Consider the following 20,575-nt stretch of genomic DNA (forward strand, 5'->3'; position numbering starts at 1 on the left):
CTTGATTTGACATATTGGGGTTGTACAACAGTTACATTGTAACTATTGGTGATCGAGAGCTACATCCTGTATGCTCTATCTCAAGCAAAGGCTCGTCCATAACACGATCAGGGTATACCATTTCGAAACTACAGCTGCATATTTACAAGGACGCTGGCTCAATGCCAACAAAGCGAGCGCAGAGTGACCTAATTCAGACACGCCAGTCCTGAAAATAGACGACGAAGGATAAACCCACGAAGCGAAATTAGAAGTAGACATTACTTCCAGAACATGAGGAAATATCTCTTGGTAAGTAACATACATGGGTTGTTAATATGAATGCTAGTTTATATGTTATCCTGCACATATCGCTTAACGGTCTTCACTAACTGGTAGCACAGTACTCGTCCCGTGTTAACTGAGTTGGATGCACATATCATGAATGCTTGTTGTCGGTATGTAAACACGTATTTCATAAACCAGCCTTACCAGCGTTGTCGTTTAAAGGACATGGTATGCTTGATGTTCAGTGATATGCAGACAGGAGAGAGATCCATACGACATCTGGTTTCCAATAACATTTAACCATCCTCTATCACCCACGCCCATATTACTATTTTAGAGTTTACTTTGAGTACCCCCTTTGCGAAACGGGCGCGAGAAAGGAGACCTGTATAAATGCTTGAGTTCATGTTACAACCAAATATAATGGGTATGTTGTGTTACTGACAGGAAAACCAAGTTAACATATTTAATCATTAGGCCATGTGAAACAGTGTATTCGTCATATAATGTGAGGTAAATTTACCTTATCCATGGTAATTTGGTAAGTAACAAATTACTGAACAGGAAGCTGTGGAAATCTAGACTTGCCACATTTTCTAAACTTGCGTGGGCTTTCCGGGATATGTTTGCTTAAGTGTCTGTATGGCAGACTAACGTATTGTATAAGATATCTAATCTGTTATGATATTGCTGTTTGTAAGTGTAATATTACAACAGTATGTCTTATGTTACAAAGGTTTAAGAATGGAGGATTCAAACGGGAGACAGGTTGTCCACTTCCGACATTTTGGGGCAGGGACGACTTTTGTTAGTGACAGACAGTGTTGCGTTATCGTTGACATCTGCAGGAACTATGCTGTTACTGACAGGCTGCACACGGCAGGTAAGTTATTTAAAACAAGCTACACACATTTGTCTCCCCAATATTTGAATTGGTTAAAACAGAACTATAAGCTGAAATCAATGAGGTACATCTGTCTTCAATAATACTACAGCCCACAAAAGTCATATTAAGATCATTAATTTTCCAAACCACTAAATATATGACGGGGTGGAGAGGGGTCTGAAGCCCCATAGTATAGGACTCCACGCAGTTGTCCCAGGTGACTTGCATAAAGCGTTCATAGAGCGTGTAGTTCAACATGGGTGTAGGACTGTGATAAGAACTAATTTACGTTTGAGGAAGGATATAATAAATATGATATCTCTCTAAGGTTGTCTGTATACAAGTAATGTCTTCGCTCACAAGCAAACAAGGCTATGATGTCAATTTTCGGGTATTCTAAGAGGGTTGGAGGTATGCCATGTAAGGATTTACTAAAGATATTTGATAGAATGGTCGTGCCAGTTGTGTCTTACGGCTCAGAATTCTGGGGCATATACTATAGTAGAAGTAGAAAGAGCACAGTTGAAATTCTGTAACTGGATTCTTAGAGTTGGTATATCTACATCAGATAATATGGTATTGGGGTGAATGTAGGCGTTTGCCTCTACAGATTTGGGTTTGGTTTTGTCTGGGTTTCCCAGCAGGTTGGTTGCATAAAATATTTCATCTCTTTATTCAGACAAAGATTATCAGATAATTTGCAACAGTTATGGATCAAGCGTAAGCACTTCCTCCAAGTGTAACTACTATAGACAGTTTAAATCATTGTTAAACGTAGAATTATATTTGTCAGGGGATATTCCTTATTACTTAAGATCTTCAATGCCTAGATTCAGATGCCAACATTACGGTCTTGCTATAGAAACTGGTAGATACAATACGGGTTTGTTTATTTTGTAAATTTAAGAAACAATATTTTATTGAAGATCAGCTTCACATACTGTTTGTCTGTGAAACCTATGATATTCTTAGAAAGAAATGAATACACCCGTTTATGCGTTATGTTAAATCTCATAATGTTCCGCAAGATATGGTGAATTTACTGACATCACGCAATGTTTCTACCTTGCATAGTATATGTTTGTATTTATATAAAGTATGGACATTGAGAGCCAACACTACTAACCCACAAGTGTTTAGCCTTACAGATATTGCTGGTACACAGTGATGTCTCTACCTTGCATAGTATGCGTTTGTATTTATATAGAGTACATTGCACATTGAACGTTTTAATCATCAAATTTCTAATTTATCATTTGAAGGAAAACGTATGGTAGAGAGATGGTATGTCGTATATTTCTCCAATGTGATAAGGAACAGTGTGTTTTAAATTGCAACCAGAGGAATATTTACCCATCCTTTATGAACATATTGAAATAAATGCATGTATACATACATTGCTCGATATAATGTGACGTTAATATTATGAAAATTTAAATGCAAAACATAGCAACATTTCCTTGTAGCGTCTGTCAATGGTTATTATTAGTTCATTGTTTAATACGCATCTATTTTCTAGAGCTTGTTGTAAAATTCTACTAGTAAATATATGTTACACGCATAAGCTGTGCCGAGAAAAGGAAAAGCTAATATCAACAACGATTAACTGTTCAAAACACATTATGACGGGGTATTGTGAAACATGCATTGAAATAAAAAAATAAATATGTAGTTTTTTAGAAAGCAGTTCTTTAGCACATATTCAATGTATGGTAACTATTTAATGTTTTTTATTGTTTTATTAATAAGATAATGTTTATATTCTGCTGAAAATTCAAATGTTCGTCATGGCTATTTACTTGTATATAGACCCGTGAAGATGCCGGGGTAGAATAGGTCTTCAGCAACCCATGTGCTTGCCATGAAAGGCGACTATGCTTGTCGTAAGAGGCGACTAACGGGATCGGGTGGTCAGGCTCGCTGACTTGGTTGACACATGTCATCGGTTCCCAATTGCGCAGATCGATGCTCATGCTGTTGATCACTGGATTGTCTGGTCCAGACTCGATTATTTACAGACCGCCGCCATATAGCTGGAATATTGCTGAGTGCGGCGTAAAGCTAAACTCACTCACTCACTTGTATATATATAAAGTTCATATATCAAAATCGATTTCAGAGTTAAGCTGAAAAAAGAATCTTGTACACAACCGATATTACGCTTGTATTTGATTGCGGATAGATTATTTAATGGTAAAATAAAGCCAAATTGACCGTCACTATTGTTTACCAAAAGGAATACGGACGTAGCTCAGCGCTTAAACAACTTCCATTAATGTACATTTCAGAGTGTACATCTCTGTTTCACCTACACTGGGAGGGTCATGACAGTGGGAATGAGACATCCAGTATTACGGTGTCGGAAGCAAATGGTGACCACAAGTCAACAGTCATAACCCCCGACCATGTTAACAACCTCCTCAAGCATCACCCAGCGTTACATGACTTCACCACAAAGATGCTCACGGCACACCAGGTTCAGCTGATCCACGTGGAATACGCCCCACTTGTTCTGACGTTCCAGCACTGTGTGGGTTCAGACAGGAAAACATTGGTGTCCAGAAAGCACAAGGTTCTTCTGTTGGTGAAAGAATTCCTAAAACATTCCATAGGCTCTGAACATTTGGAAACTTTGAATATTGAAATACTTGATAGAAAACCAATTGTCCTTGGAAATTTACATTATCAGTACTGCGTGGAGGAAAATCCCCGAATGCAGTAAGTATTGAAAAGCCTCAGATCTACATTCTTATATTCTGATAAATGCCTTAAAACCATAGCAACATCTATGAATGCTGATAATGTTTCTGTTTGTATTGTGAATGTAGGTCAGCAACAAGACACAAGGAAATACCACATGAGATTCCAGATACAATAGAAAAGAGATTTAAGAGTATTGAAGAGCAACTTTCTCACCAGAAGGAATTAATGGAATCTCAATTTTTTGGTCAAGAAAAACAATATGAAGACATTCGGTTGTCACTATGCAGCATTTCTGCGACCTTGGGTTTTACTGATAATAAACAAAAACTGTGGAGCAAGGAGGTTCAGCCAAATATCCTCGATCTCTCTGAACCCGACCTTGAAAGTTTGGATTCAATTTATCATACCAAAACAGAAATACTTACTGAAAAAGAGGAAAATACAAATGAACTACAGAGAGAGGATATGGCGGACGGGAATGACAAGGAAACGTCTGTGCTTGGTGAGACGAGGAAGTTGTCCAAACAAAATGTACATGGCAAATCAGAGCAGGAAATCAACAGTGTCGTTGACGGAAATTACCCTAAAGCAGTGGATATGAAAGGTACCTCGTTTGGAAACAAAGGTGAAGATCGACAGCCTGGACATTCGTCACCACACACCAAACAGAACTCAGGTCCGTCCCAGAAAGGTCGATTACCAACTGAGAGAAGTCAATACAATGATGGGAGCTTTGTCAGTAAGGTACCAAGCAGGACCAATGGGTTAAGAAGGCAGTACACTGACGAGGTGAAGGGCGGAAATGTATACCCTAGTGGTAACTACAGAAGCAGGCAATACGTAAATACATACGACAATATCCACCCCACACCTCAAGAAAGGAATCAAACGGCGTATGGGCCTGTTGTCGGTAGGCGGAACCAGTTGAAACCACATTACACACAGTCCCAGAGAGGAGAAACGCCAGCATCACCTCGACTTCGAGAAATGTTTTTTGGAAACGGTACTACGTCATCAGAGTACGATCCCTTCCCCGATATACAAACAGAGGATCTCAATTTTGATATGATCAAGAGTACACAATGCATTGTATCGGCTCAAGAAAGGTAAATTGTGCTTCTAACGTTAGTGTGGCTGTTATTGGGGGCTATGTCGTTAATTTCATTACTTAATCATAAAATGTAAATAATATGGAATTGAAGCGGTAATCATCATGACGCGTTCCTGCTTGAGTTACATGAGGTAAGGCGAGGTAGAACAGGTTTTAACACGTGGGTGGGTGTGTTTGTACGTGTGTATATGGAGTATGACACTGTGTAGTAGATGACTTCTCTTTATACCACAAATTCACTATAACACGAAATGAGATTACAGCAGGTATTTGGTTGCTGTGAACATGTTAATTCAAGTACGTGGAGCCTACGTGATAAATGTTTTGATATTAAAACAGCAACTATGGCGACCCAAGAAAGGAGAACATCAACGGAGACGAAGAAAGGGAAAAACACTATCGTCTGATGTTAGAATGTATCATTGGTGATAGTCCCTACTGGAGCAGAATATGGGCGAGTGTGCAGGAAGCACTACTCGAAGGTATTGCCATTCGTATCATTTACAAGAATATATGAATACACATGAATAATTTGTCTGACCATATCTTAATGCAATTAGTAGAATTGACAGTATTTGGATTGGTAAGGAATTTAGATGTCTAACAATTTGACAACAATAATTGCTATCCTAGCTTGTGAGGTACGAGGCATAAACAACTAACGATGAACAGTATTGTGTTTGTAGATGAGAGTCCTGTTCCACGATATGGTCTGGCCCTGGATACAGTCATATGTATGGATACATCCAGCAGCATGTGGGGCGATCCTTTCAATGAAATGAAGAAAATCGCCCTTGATTTTATCAACGGTAATGTTGATACCAGTGGCTTACTATACCTTCGCGTTTTTCAAACGGAGAATTGTTGTCTGATGCTGTTCGATATATAATAACTATTATATTTTCATAGGAATCGAGGACATTGCAGAGCGACATGATCTTGAAGAAAATATTGCCCTCGTTACCTTTGGAGGACGGGCCAAGGTAGTTCACCACTTATCCAACGACTATGGGAGTCTTAGAGATGCACTAGGTAGGAATATTTTAATGTGAGTGAACATTTAACCGTTTCCTTTCTACATAACCGTTCCCTTTGAATAATTTCTTAAAAATGAAAATGACGTCTCAAACTGGTTCTATAATTATCTTCTTCCTCATTGTGAACGTTGCCTAGAAACACCCAGGTCAAATAGTTGCCACTGTAATGATGCTGGGTATTTAATATTTTGCTAAATAGTGACCACCATAATAATGTATTATGTATTTGGTTAAATAGTGACAACCATAATAATGTATTATGCGTTTTGTTCAATAGTGACCACCATAATAATGTAATATGCGTTTTGTTCAATAGTGACCACCATAATAATGTAATATGTGTTTTGTTAAATAGTGACCACTATAATAATGTAATATGTGTTTTGTTCAATAGTGACCACCATAATAATGTAATATGCGTTTTGTTCAATAGTGACCACCATAATAATGTAATATGCGTTTTGTTCAATAGTGACCACCATAATAATGTAATATGTGTTTTGTTCAATAGTGACCACCATAATAATGTAATATGTGTTTTGTTAAATAGTGACCACTACAATAATGTATTATGTATTTGGTTAAATAGTGACCACTATGATAATGTATTATGTATTTGGTTAAATAGTGACCACTCTTAATAATGTATTATGTGTTTTGCTCAATAGTGAAATTAGTGACCACTACAGTAATGTATACTATAATAATGTATTATATATTTTGTGAAACATTGAAAATGGTGACCACTATAATAATGTATAATATATATTCTGTGAAACATTGAAAAGGTGACCACTATAATAATGTATTATATATTTTATGAAACATTGAAAATGGTGACCACTATAATAATGTATTATATATTTTGTTAAAGAAAACATCACACCCGGGGGCCCCTCCCCAATCATGGAAGGCGTTCTTGTCTCACTGGCGTGTCTGGCGAAAGGTAGTCATTGGTCTGCCTCATCTATACATGTATGCTGACCTGGCACTGCTAGACTGGAGCTATATGCTTGTTGTCAACTTGAACAGCATCTAGACCATCAGTTTTTATTCAGTCTATACGTATTTGTATTCCATGTAATTTCCTTAAAGTTAATTCATGCTTATCCGTCAAAATAACTGACAAACAATTCTGATGAAACATGTATACATTGTGATTTATTGTTTGTCATTTTGTGTTGTCTAAAGGCGGTGTCTTCAAGATCAGGAACAGTCTGCAACTTCGGCCACGACTTATATTCATAACGGATGGTCTACCAACAAGAGAGATGCCTGAGACTTCAGCGGATGGTATCTGTACAGAGGTTGAGGTGTGTCGATACATGTTGTTTGAGGAAATGGACTAACTAATTGCTCACAAAATTGTTCTATTTGTTCGTGCATTAACTTTCTCAGTAAAATCTGTAACAATTTCTTTTTTGTCGTAGGATAGAGGTCGAATCTCAAGAGCATTTGCGGAGGTTAGAAGCAGACAGCACGAAGATTATCTTCCTGACGAAATCGTTTTTGTTCCTGTTGGAGCCTTTTGCAACATGGTATTTTACCTTCAAATATCCGCATTAATTAGAGCAGATATCTGGTATATGACCATAGTCGGGGGCGCGGTGGGCGAGCTGGCTAAGACGCCAGGCTGGTGATCCAGCAAGGTTGAGGTGCCGGGATCGAGCCCACCTGTGACCGGGTGTAAAAACCTTGGAGTCAACTTTGTGTGCAGACTCTTTCTGTGTTGTCACAACCCCTAGTGTACAGTACACAACCCTGTGCACTTAAAAGAACCCACGAATCCGTTGGTATATGACCAGATGGTGGCCACATGAATACGTGCAAACACCTAGTTGCGGGTACAGCAACGTGCAGTGAACTTGGACAAAGTACTGTGACTATGTGTCCCAGTCCACCCAGCTGTGAATGGGTACCTCGTTAGGATGAGAAAGCCATAATAACTCGATGCGCCTAGTGGCTGCAGGAGTTGTATACTCCCGAGGGAGTTGAGATTGATAATACGATGTGCCGTTGAGATTGACATCAATTGATCGAGGGAAAAATACCAGCGCCTTGAGCATGCACTAGTTGCCCGGATATGTGCGCTATATAAATATCCTATAATAAAAAAAACATCAGTACATAATAAAACGATGTACTATATATTTATACATATAGTATATATATATATATATATATATATATATATATATATATATATATATACACGCGTGTACGTGTTTATGCTCGCCCGAAAACATGCATATGGGGAACAAGTTATAAAATATTATGTATTACAACGTATATATTTGGCAGAGTTGTCTCCAGGCCCTTGCGTCATTCTGTTATGGAAAAGTGGCAGACGCGACATCACTGGCGAGGTTGCCAAAATACCAATTTCTGCACGTAGGTATTTATGAAAGGTTTATGGAATATATACAGCTCGATGATGACACAATTGTCTATATACGTTGCAATAACAGTATCTAACACATGATACAATGAACTTCCCATTACATGGCATTATGCTTTTAAAGCGGCTGTATTGTATAATGCATTGATATTATGTGCACAAATAATGACATATGCTTTATTTCTACATTGTTTGCAACACGTCCATCCAAGACTGTCAGTTTTATAAGAAATGGGGAGATTTAGTGAACTAAAATTGTTTTAAGTAATTGTTTTTATTTCAGAAAAGTGCGATTCATGTAATTGATTACATACGAGACAACGATCAAACCTCGGCAACGTTCCGTGCAGGATTACATGAGGTGTTTCTGGAACTGGAACCTAGTCTCGACCAGTCGGACAGGGTTGGTGTTCTGCTGTGTCCTCATACATGATGTAAACCTATAGAGCAGATCCTGTTTCGGTACTACTTTACTATTCTAGGACAATCAAGTATTTTATTCAATGAACCCAAGTTAGAAAGTAAATTACATATATTAGGGACACATAGGTACATTGGAATTTGTTCTAGGGATGGGTCTCTACAACAGGGATAGGTCACTTTAGGACTTGCTTTCTTTTGCCATTTGTACTAATTAACGTGTGCCTCGTCATGCTGACAACGCACACAGTGACTTGGTTCGGTCCTCTACAACAGGGATAGCGCAACTTCGGCTTTGTTTAACAGTACTTCAGCCAGTGTATTGTATCAGTCGGAATTTTACAAGTGTATTGTATGAATGAAATGAATGAATGAATGAATGAATGAATTAAGAGCAAGAATTTTATGTGAATGAATGAAAGAAATTAAGAAAAAGAACAAAAGAAAAAGAACATATGTGAATGAATGAAAGAATAAATGATACACCACGGCCATCCCTCCCCAAACATGTTAAAGAACGCAAAACTATCGGTAGAACACAAATGTTAACATCAGCTGTCCTTTTTCAAAAAAAAATTACTTTGAGACATGTTTTTACATTAGTAACTAATTCAGATATCTTATTGCATGTGTGGAATGACATGGGCATTGACAGAATGTTAACTGACACTGTCACAGACCCCTCAAGAACAGAAAGTTTAGAACTATCACAAAGCGTTGTAAACACCTTTCCAGTTTTGTCAAATACTAAGATCAACAAGAAAGAAAGAAGTTTTAGAACTATAACACTCAAGCATCACAAGCACCAATGGCGATATGTCATATTTTCACACACCTCAAATACACACTAAACAAAAAAAAAAAAAGTATCAATGTTACTTGCAAAAACCTTTCACCTGATGGTATATTCCCCTCATAAAAATTGAAGGTGTATGTGAAAGATGTTTTAGAACAATAACTAGAAACACTCAAACAACGCCCTGTATTATTTCAATGGCAGATCGGCGATATGTCATATTTTTCACACACCCCAAATACACACTAACAATTTTTTTTAAATTATAAAACTATCACTATTACTTGCAAACACCTTTCACGTGATGGTATATTCCCCTCATAAAAATTAAAGGTATATGTGAAAGATGTTTTGAACACTAACTAGAAACACTCAAACAACGCCCTGTAGTATTTCAATGGCAGATCGGCGATATGTCATATTTTTCACACACCTCAAATACACACTAACAATTTTTTTTAAATTATAAAACTATTACTTTTACTTGCAAAAACCTTTCACCTGATGGTATATTCCCCTCATAAAAATTGAAGGTGTATGTGAAAGATGTTTTTGAACACTAACTAGAAACACTCAAACAACGCCCTGTAGTATTTCAATGGCAGATCGGCGATATGTCATATTTTTCACACACCTCAAATACACACTAACAATTTTTTAAATTATAAAACTATCACTATTACTTGCAAACACCTTTCACCTGATGGTATATTCCCCTCATAAAAATTGAAGGTGTATGTGAAAGATGTTTTTGAACACTAACTAGAAACACTCAAACAACGCCCTGTAGTATTAACAATGTTTTTAAAATTATAAAACTATCACTATTACTTGCAAACACCTTTCACCTGATGGTATATTCCCCTCATAAAAATTGAAGGTGTATGTGAAAGATGTTTTTGAACACTAACTAGAAACACTCAAACAACGCCCTGTAGTATTTCAATGGCAGATCGGCGATATGTCATATTTTTCACACACCTCAAATACACACTAACAATTTTTTTTAAATTATAAAACTATCACTATTACTTGCAAACACCTTTCACCTGATGGTATATTCCCCTCATAAAAATTGAAGGTGTATGTGAAAGATGTTTTTGAACACTAACTAGAAACACTCAAACAACGCCCTGTAGTATTTCAATGGCAGATCGGCGATATGTCATATTTTTCATACACCTCAAATACACCCTAGCAAATTTTTTTTAGTTATAAAACTATCACTATTACTTGCAAACACCTTTCAACTAAAGGTATATTTCCCTTCTAAAAATTAAACGAATATGTGAAAGAAGTTTTTAGCGATATAATTTAGTCTTTCTTCGCTGTGTACTGAGAATTGAAGCCAGTGAGCTACAACATGCCCACTTGAAACTTTACTACAAAGCTACTGTACTTATACTGACACTAATAACAATTATTTGACTTGAAATGAAGTGACAGAATAGGTAACTTATCTTCTACATGTAGGTTTTCAGTTGTCAGCGTTGTAATCAACACTTAAAAACTACGCTGCCGCCATATTGGCTACACTGTCACGTGATCAGCTGCTTAGAAAATATAGAGTCTCCTGGTCTGCTACAATCTTAAAATATTCTACAACTCTAATATATAGAATGCACGTATGTGCAACTTCGTTGAAATTCTGTGTAATCACTCCGGTGTAGCAAATTTATATAATACTAACACTGAAGCAAAGTTACGTTTGCCGCTTTGTGTTAACATGGCCTGATTGGTTCGAGTCGACATTGTAGGTCAAGTGTTCTCACTACTCGTTACAGGATCTTGCTCCGACTCCTGGTTCAAATGCCCATTCAGCTCATAAAATCCAGCCCGACACTTGTGCCTGGTTGTATTCATATAGTCACGGGTGTCATGTTTTTTTAAGCATACGTATGGAAATTTAGCTGAATGATCATATCTGCCGTGAACATAAATCCCCCTCCATACACACACGCACGTTTACAATTCATGCACTTCTATTTTAGCGGGATCTGCACAGCCTACTTGCTCCTAAGGTTGACTCCATGATCAACCATGGCTCAATCTACAACTTCCAAAATGTACATGAGGACCCGGAACTGCCTCCCCTCGGCTCCAGAGTTGTCCGAGGCCCAGACTGGCTGTGGGGTAATCAAGACACTGAGGCGCCAGGGACAATATTCAACCATGCACTCGACAGTAAGAACAGGTCCATGACCATGAGGCAAACGATCTTTGAGGTTAATTTAGAAGTACAAGTTGCCACATGACACAGGAACATTAACGTGATGACCCGTTGGCCATGGTAGTGATCAAATGGCAACTTATATTTCTAAATGAATTTTACCTTTAAAAATTACCCATTATTGGTAATAGATGTCGGTTACACCCAGGAGGTTACAAGAATGACATATTTATCATTAGAATGTATTTGAATTTGATTGTTGTATTAAACGATGAAGAAATATGCAGTGTATAATGCTTCACAACGTTTGTTCTCAGACATTGTGTGGGTGATCTGGGACAACGGCCACTCGAACGTGTACAGGTATGGACAGAAGGACAAGTACGATGTCATCACAGTGGAGGACCAGCCTCGAGACATCGACGACTACTCGATTGCTGTCGGTGTTCAGGTTGAAAGAGGTGAAGAACAATGCGATCTAAACCTCGGACATTTTCTAGCTTTTGACGCCTGTCCTATAAGTTATCACAACAACTATTTATAATGTCATGACACTCGACATCAACCACGTTCATTCTATAAACTCACATACCCTTTATGTATATATTCTCCTTCTCCATAGTGTTGTGTATCACTTGCTTGATAACGGTGTTAGCATTTACACCGAAACGCCGCATCCATTGCAATAAAAAGGTGTCTATCCATCAAGATACCAGATTGTAAATGCCATTCAAAGAAGTGTATGCGTTATTACTTAGTACCTCTCCTGAAATTCAGTAATAAAAAAGGATAAATGATAAATGTACACGTATTCTTTATTGTACTAGGAAACCTAAACGTGAATACGCAAGGAACGGTTTTGCATATAACATCAACATGCTGCATTGTTCCTGACAGGTGCGGACTGGCATTTTCTGTATGGGAATCAGGATGGTGGTCCTGGAAACTACGGCACCGTCATTCGAATTACGACGGGGAAGGTCAAGGTAGGAATAAACAGACTGTTACGAAGTATACGGTAATTATTCACACCTTGCATCATGGACAAAGTTTATACTGCAATTGCTTCAGTGAACATTGTCATACTCTGATTTGAGTATAATATTAATTCTTTCAGATTTGTAACTGATGTGTTGGCTCTTGCATTGGATTAAAAAAATCAATAGGCTCAAAATAAACACTCTCAACGTCGGGATTTCATGTTAGTACACCGTTTGATTTGCTGATGCCAAAACAAATTATCATTCTTCTTGAGAGACAATTTATACATATGTATGGTGCACTTAAATCAAGATTGTATGCATCGAAATAAACAAGTTAAAGTATATGCAATGATAATTGTTGTAAAGGTTCGGTGGCAGAAAGGTGGAATGTACACATACAGATACGGCGTCGGTGGACTGTTTGACTTATCTATTCGGTGGGTAATACTGTTTACTGAACAATAAAGTTGTAAAATGTAATGATTCTATACTTATAGTAGCAACTTGTCATGCGATGATAAAAGGAATAGCAGTAACTGAGACATTAATTTACTTGTTTTCATGTGTATCATTGAGAAATGATGCAGTCCGTCTCTTTTAGTGACCCTGTTGCCTCCATCCTTGAAACAACTGCAAAATCAGATGAAGGTTCAAGCCGTATTTCAGGTAAAAACATGACGTGTGAACTTGATCATAAACGTGTGCCAGTGTCATTCGAGATATTGTGTATTGATGAGGATGAATTTTCACAACGATTATCTACTCGAGTTATGTGACACTTCTGTTGTCAGTTTTTTCGACGTTTCACAGGTTCATCTTGTCCTTTCATGAAGAATCGTTAAAAAAATAGACTTTTCAATAAAAGCATTTATTTAATGATCAAGTTTGGGACAGCCATAATCTTCCATTTTCTAAATCACTATCAAAGAAATTCGTATGTTAGTAAATGTTTATATGTACGTTCTGGTGATCATAACGTGGAGTGAGTTTGTATTCACGAAGAAGTCAATATATGCATATATGTATATGAAGGAGATATAATCAAGGACATATCTTACAGTGGGGCCAGGACATGGCCAGAGGCTGCAAGAGTCTGAAAACAGGCCGTACGTTTGGCAGAGGCGGGACAACCAGGAAGGCTGGGAATCATACACAGAAATCAATGATGCTAAACTGAAGAAGGAATATGGGAAAAATCGCGAAAGGCTCATGCTTAATTCAGAGAAAAGGGGAGAGGTAGGTGGAGTGCCTATGTTTAGTATTGGCATCAAATGCTAATGGTCACAACAGTGAAACGTGTTTTAGATGAATTAGTAAGATGAGAAGGTAAATATAAGCATTTGTGTTCATAAAGTATACCAACGAACGACTGTGTGAAAGAATAACGTTTGTTTCTTATCTAGTTTCAGGGTATCATTCAAATCCCTGCAAGAGCGCTCTGTAACTGACAAAACCTGGGTTCCTGTGCGAAAATGTTTTCAATAGATCTGTAAGTATAATTCAGAGCACAGAGTAGAAGCTCCGTACGTCGTCTATTATATACTGAGGATAAGATTATGTTTTGTGTCGTTTATATTCTTCTTCTTTTCCTTGTTCCTGTTGTTGTTGATTTTGTTTCATAAACTGGGATTAAAAGTAAGCGACGAGGGAATATATTGTCATCTTCTTAGTTTCACAAAGAACATGTTGTTTATAACACTGTATATGCTTTCTTACTTTCCATAGATCTAGTCATCATTGAAGTGTGAAGATTTGATAATTAACAACACTACAGGGTTTGTGGGATCTGCACGTGATGTCTTCACATTTCCACAAAGTTTACAAACGATTTATAAAATATAGCGATAGTGTTTATCTATACTTATACTATTTAGCATATTTTAATGCTCTGCCATAGAGTAGATCGTTTTGACTATATCTACATGGCCATCTTAGTACACAATATCACAGTTTCTAAGATGCCTAGCGGTTAGAACAATCGGCAAAAAAATACATTATGAGACAATAAATTAAAGGTATTGTTTTTTTATGACGTAACAATTGAATGACGTTATCCCGTCACTGCGCCATTCTACTGTGCTCCCTCGTGATCGAACCATTTTACATTACGTCACAATGTAAGCGACGTCAAACTGTTATCATTTGTTTTTTCTGTTAACCGTCGTCTTAGTGAGTGAGTGAGTTATTATTTAACGTCACATCGGCAAACCGTCGTCTTAACGTAGGGGGGCAGACACATCAATAAACCAGCGCGCTAGTAAGCCCTGTGCGAGGATTCTTAATTTAGGTCACTGACACCGTCGTTTGTTTTCTGCCTTAAATTAATCGTAATCATCCTCAGAGAGTATTAAATTTGGCATCCTAAAAAAGAAATACAGTTCGCTCTACCACCATGTATAGTGTAATAAAGCACACTTTCGCCCTGAACTATTATAACGTTAAAGCACTTTGACGCAAGCGTCCTCGTACTTTAACTATACTGTATATAATAGTTCAGGGCGAAAGTGTGTTTTATTACACTATACATGGTGGTAGAGCGAACTGTATTTCTTAAGTAGATACATTATAGTCAGTAGATTCATGCGTAATATTTGGGCTATGTTATATATATAGAAAGAAAGACAGACAGACGGTATAATTTTATCAAAATGTTTCAAGTCACTGAATGAGGTAACTTTTGACGGAAATGTCAGCTGTAACCGCCAGGAGTGTTTTTATTGTTCTCTTTGTGGGGGATACAGTAGTTATTAAATATGTGTCCTTCTGTAAGTCTGTTTGAAATCCCATTTCTGGTGTTCCCTGTCCTGATATTGCTGGAATATTGCTAAAGACGGCATGAAACCAAACTCACTTACCCACTCACTCTTTGAAATGGCCTGTGTTGTCTTAGTATAGGTCTGTTTTCTTCATTTCTATCGTGAAGTAGATTTCATCTTTGTTCTTATTTCGTACTTTTCACATAGCAATTTAAGTGAAACTTTTGTTCATCAGAAATGTGATATAATGAATTTGATGTATTTTTTTTATTGAACCTGCTAATGATTTCTTCCTGTATTTGGAGTAAACAACAAATAATAAGTGAGGTCTTGCCCTTAGACATTCGGTTAAACTTTAGAACGTATTGCTATAAAGCTCCTGATTTTGTTAACCAAGATATATGATGTCCAACGTAAATAGTTGTACGGCTGTACAATCAACACCAATTTACATACATGCGTGGAAAAATCATTGATGGATATGAAATCAACTTAGGTTATAATACACATTCCTGTTTGACTCCGCTTTACAGTACTGTACAGGAAACACAGATTATATTGTGCCTACTTTCCTCAACTTAACCACGGACAGTCATTTTCTGTATTATTAAGTCACTGCTTGCTGTCAGTTTAGGTTCTAATAATAGTACATAGTCTTGTGTTTGAAGCAATACCCACTCTTGCTGTTGTTCAATCCCCTTTAGAGTCGAGTCACAATGAGATTCGGGGAAATGACATAGTGACTTCTAATGCATTCGACTGATACCGTTTTATATAAAGTGTACTCACATAATTGAATAACCTTGAAGACATTTCCGATTAGGATATTTTCCCTTAAATTATATAATGTATTCCTATTTCAGTTCCATTAAGAAATTCCTAGGAGGATTTGGCAATGTGAGGGGAAAAAAATCAATTTGGATAAAGTAATGACTTTATAATTGCAATTTTCTCCAAAGGTGTTATTATGCCATTAACCCATCTGTTAATTATCTTTTGGGTTTCTAACAACTTACCTTTACAATTGAAATTAACCATCTTGTCCAAAGAAGTAGAAAATGTAATTCCGATAATTCTGAAAATATCTGAATGCCACACTAATTTTAGACTTGGCATATATCTATCATTGCTATTTCTTTTTGAACCAACCCAAAGAACTTGTGACATGTCAAAATTAATCTTTAAACCTGAAATATCAGCAAATAAATTAAGCATATCAATTGTGGCTTAAAATGATCTTGTACTTCCGTCTAACATAAATTCAGTATCATCTGCATATTGAGAAAGAGTGTAAGTGATTTGGTCAATGGTTATTCCAGTTATATCTTTATTGTTTCTAACTACAATTGGCAAGTACTTCAGCACATAGCATCAAAATGTATGGCGAGAGAGGATCACCTTGTCTACAACCCCGATGAACAGGAATCTGATATGACATATTTCCATTTATTAACCAATTTGAATGAATATCGTTATAAAAAGTTGAAACCCATTTCCTCATTATATTTACCAAAGCCAAAGAGTGTCAAAGTTTTGTTAATGAATGACCAGGAAATGGATTCAAAACCTTTTTCAAAATGAACTAACAAAAGCATTCCTGGCATGTTACGAGTATATTTATCATAAACCTTTCAAGGCTACACAAGACACGAAATTACGATGGTTTCAATACAGACTGCTGCACAGAATAATTGCAACCGATGTATATTTATTTAAAATTGGTAAGGCCGAGAATACTCTGTGCAGTTTCTGTATATCTGAACAAGAAAGTATTTTGCATATATTTTGGGAGTGACATGAAGTGAAGGTTTTTTGGAATAAGTTACTTCTTTGGATAACTAATAGCTGTGACCATAGCTGTGAGTTTAAGTGCAGAACTCATTTTATTTGGTATAAAGGAAAATGTAATAACTGATAGGGCTTTTGACAAGATTTTAATTCTTTCAAAGTTGTATATTTATAAATGTAAATTAGAAAAGGTAAACCTATATCTCAAGAATTTCCTATATGAATTAAAAAATACACATACAATAGAAAAACAAATCTTCACAGATAAATGTGAACAAAATAAATTGTATTCGCAGTGGATGTCCTGCCACTCACTGTTTCAAGACTCCACTTAACTGATTTCAGAATACTGAATCTTCTTTTCCTGATTTCAGAATACTGAATCTTCCAGCCATGTCCATCCTTTATAATGTTATATTATGATGGTTGGTATATTCACCATATTTCTTGGTCAGGTGTGAATGAAAGTTGTGAAAAAATACTATCTTAGGTTTGCTCCATATGCACCTGTGTATTCACACTTGCAGCTTATCACTATTCATGTGGATCTTTTGTATTGTGTGTATATACTGTGTGTTCTTTCGGTATGCATTTGTGTGTGACAGTTTTATCTTGTTAAAATTCTGAATCCTTCATCATGTTTTTCTTACTCTCAAAGAGGGCAAGGAATTCCTGGTTCCTTCGTTCCTACCCGTAACAGGGTTCTGTAATAAAATATCAATTACAAACAAAAAATATTCCTATTTCCAAAGTAGAGACAACTCCCCCATGTTATACCATTTCAAAGATATTTACATAATACTCAAAGATGTCATTTCTGTTTTGTTAATGGAAAATCCAAACCAAAGAAATTAGATATTTCAAAGAGATATCCGTAAAGTATATATAATTTTACTTTGCGGATATCTTTTTATGCCCCTCAACGCGTTTTGCGGGGGACATTAAAATGCACTCCGTCCGTGAGTCCGTGCACATTTGTCTTTTCCGGAGCAAAACGTTTAAACCGTTCAATATTTCATTCACTAAACGTGGCACATAGATAGGTCTAGTGTTGTAATGGTGCCTTTTGGTAGTTTTGGATTTTTGACTATTATATTTTTGCGTTTCCATGGCAACAAGTTTGACTTTGACTGAAATTGGAGTTGGTGCTCTTTTCCGGAGTAGAACCTTAAAACCGTTCAATATTTATTTACCACACTTCTCACATAGATAGGTCTGGTGGTGAACTGGTGCCTTTTGATAGTTTTGGATTTGTTAATAAAATATTTTTTGAAAGGCTATGGCAACACTTTTGACTTTAACTGAAATTGGTGGTTGTGCTCTTTTCCGGAGCAGAGCTTTAAAACCGATCAATATTTCTTCACCAGACTTTCCACATAGATAGGCTTGGTGGTGAACTGGTGCCTTTTGATAGTTTTGGAATTCTGAATACAAAATGTTTTGTTTCCATGGCAACAAGTTTGACTTCAACTGAATTTGGTGGTAGTGCTCTTTTCCGGAGCAGAACTTTAAAACTGTTCACTATTTCTTCACCCAACATGGCACATAGATAGGCCTGGTGGTGTACTGGTGCCTTTTGATAGTTATGGTATTCTGAATTATATATTTTTGGCATTTCCATGGCAACAGGTTTGACTTAGACTGAAACTGATGGTAGTGCTCTTTTCTGGAGCAGAACTTTAAAAACCTTTCAATACTCTCCTTCCACTTTTCTATATACTCACCAAAACATTTGACATGATCATAACTCGTAGACATATTCATGAAGAGTATTCTGCCATTGCGGGGGATATTGATGACTTTGTCTTCTTGTTGAAATATATATTTTAAAAATATTTTAAAGATATTTACATAATCCTAAAAGACGTGATTTATGTTTTGCTAATGGAAACACAATATACAAAATAAATATTTCAAAGAGATATCAGTAAAGTAAAATTTAAGTACTTCACACTTCCTATGACCACTACATGTGTTGATAAGATAGTCAAACTGCATATTTCATGTATTACCATCTTGTTCCAAATATGCCATCGGCTGGTTCGCACATGTTCGCGAGAAAATGGGCATAGTGTAGAATATTTCCTGTGAATAACTTGGTTTATGTGAAAAGATGAAGAATTTAAATTTCGTGTAGTGTTTACACTGCTGATCTTATATATGTATGTGCACTGTGGATGTTTCTATTTGTGCGTGACAACGCTGTGGTGCTGTAACCATGTTACCACAATAAATGAAATACGTTTCTTCATAAATGTGTTCTTATTATTTTGAGTGTATCACAAGATGTACACGATGATGTTTTAAGTCCCCATTCATGTCGGAAGATACAGGTTTATGAATATTAGCGTCTTCAACCAACTGTTACATGAACAGTTATCATAAAAGTTTTCTCTTAATTATACGATGCCAAAGTTGTGCGTTACGTTTCGAAATCCAGGCGTTTCATTTCACACAGCCATATGGCTGAACGGTTGCACCAACACATATACCTGCTAAATATGCATTACGAAGGCAGCTACCAAATGCAACAGTTAAGCACCGCACTCGCCCATGTTTTGGATATCTACTCATGTCAAATCATCGCAATATCTGTCAAATAGATAGCTACATTGGGTCTATGGACCAATCATTTCTCTACAAAGTTTTCAACATTCGATAGAAAGTAAATATGAATATGACATAGGTACATATGGATATGACAGCACACACAGACAGACTGGAAAAGATGGCATTCCCAACAAGTACAATCCAAGAGAACTGGTAATATCAATCTAGCAGCAAAGAATATCATCATTAAAACAGAACAAATGCCTCATTAAAACATTTGCATTACAATGTTCATGCTAATGGTGTTTCTGCCTTTATTGTCCCATAGACAGGACATGTCTCAAATAGTGTAATTTAAACACGTGTTTTACATCAAAGGACTGGGCATAAACTTTCACATTGTAGATACACCCCTCCATAGATGTACATTGATACCTATCAACAGTTAATGCTTCCGCGGCAATGAGAAATATACCTATACTACGCTTGCTCATTCAAACCTTTCGTTTTCGTCATAGGCGTATGCAGATCCTAAAAACATTAATACGATGTCGCAAACATTATGACTTACATTGTTAACTAGCATCAACTCAAAATATCTTAAACATCTTCAAGATGAATACATGACCTGTTTTTATGGATAACAACTTTTTCTTCTTTAAACGAACGTTCAGAGCTATTCCTTGCACCTTCATCAGGTGAAATGTTCG

At 36.7% G+C, this 20,575-nt stretch overlaps 1 protein-coding gene across 1 annotated transcript in view; it reads left to right on the top strand.

The window, feature by feature from the left end:
• Window positions 1–14,799, top strand: part of LOC124280409 — a 44,539-nt gene extending 29,740 nt beyond the window's left edge. The window contains exons 13-30 of the mRNA XM_046716332.1: window positions 3,627–3,871; window positions 3,982–4,962; window positions 5,307–5,449; window positions 5,654–5,776; window positions 5,877–5,999; window positions 6,879–6,950; window positions 7,196–7,317; window positions 7,435–7,542; window positions 8,306–8,395; window positions 8,686–8,805; window positions 11,610–11,802; window positions 12,106–12,249; window positions 12,686–12,774; window positions 13,138–13,208; window positions 13,373–13,437; window positions 13,832–14,007; window positions 14,175–14,260; window positions 14,497–14,799. Coding sequence (XP_046572288.1) covers window positions 3,627–3,871; window positions 3,982–4,962; window positions 5,307–5,449; window positions 5,654–5,776; window positions 5,877–5,999; window positions 6,879–6,950; window positions 7,196–7,317; window positions 7,435–7,542; window positions 8,306–8,395; window positions 8,686–8,805; window positions 11,610–11,802; window positions 12,106–12,249; window positions 12,686–12,774; window positions 13,138–13,208; window positions 13,373–13,437; window positions 13,832–14,007; window positions 14,175–14,219 — 2,910 coding nt within the window. The 3' untranslated portion in view covers window positions 14,220–14,260; window positions 14,497–14,799. The remainder of the gene's footprint in view (window positions 1–3,626; window positions 3,872–3,981; window positions 4,963–5,306; window positions 5,450–5,653; window positions 5,777–5,876; window positions 6,000–6,878; window positions 6,951–7,195; window positions 7,318–7,434; window positions 7,543–8,305; window positions 8,396–8,685; window positions 8,806–11,609; window positions 11,803–12,105; window positions 12,250–12,685; window positions 12,775–13,137; window positions 13,209–13,372; window positions 13,438–13,831; window positions 14,008–14,174; window positions 14,261–14,496) is intronic.
• Window positions 14,800–20,575: the final 5,776 nt, after the last annotated feature.

The sequence above is a fragment of the Haliotis rubra genome, unplaced genomic scaffold (assembly GCF_003918875.1).
Source record: "Haliotis rubra isolate DU_JTF1 unplaced genomic scaffold, ASM391887v1 Scf267, whole genome shotgun sequence".
Lineage (NCBI taxonomy): Eukaryota > Metazoa > Mollusca > Gastropoda > Lepetellida > Haliotidae > Haliotis > Haliotis rubra.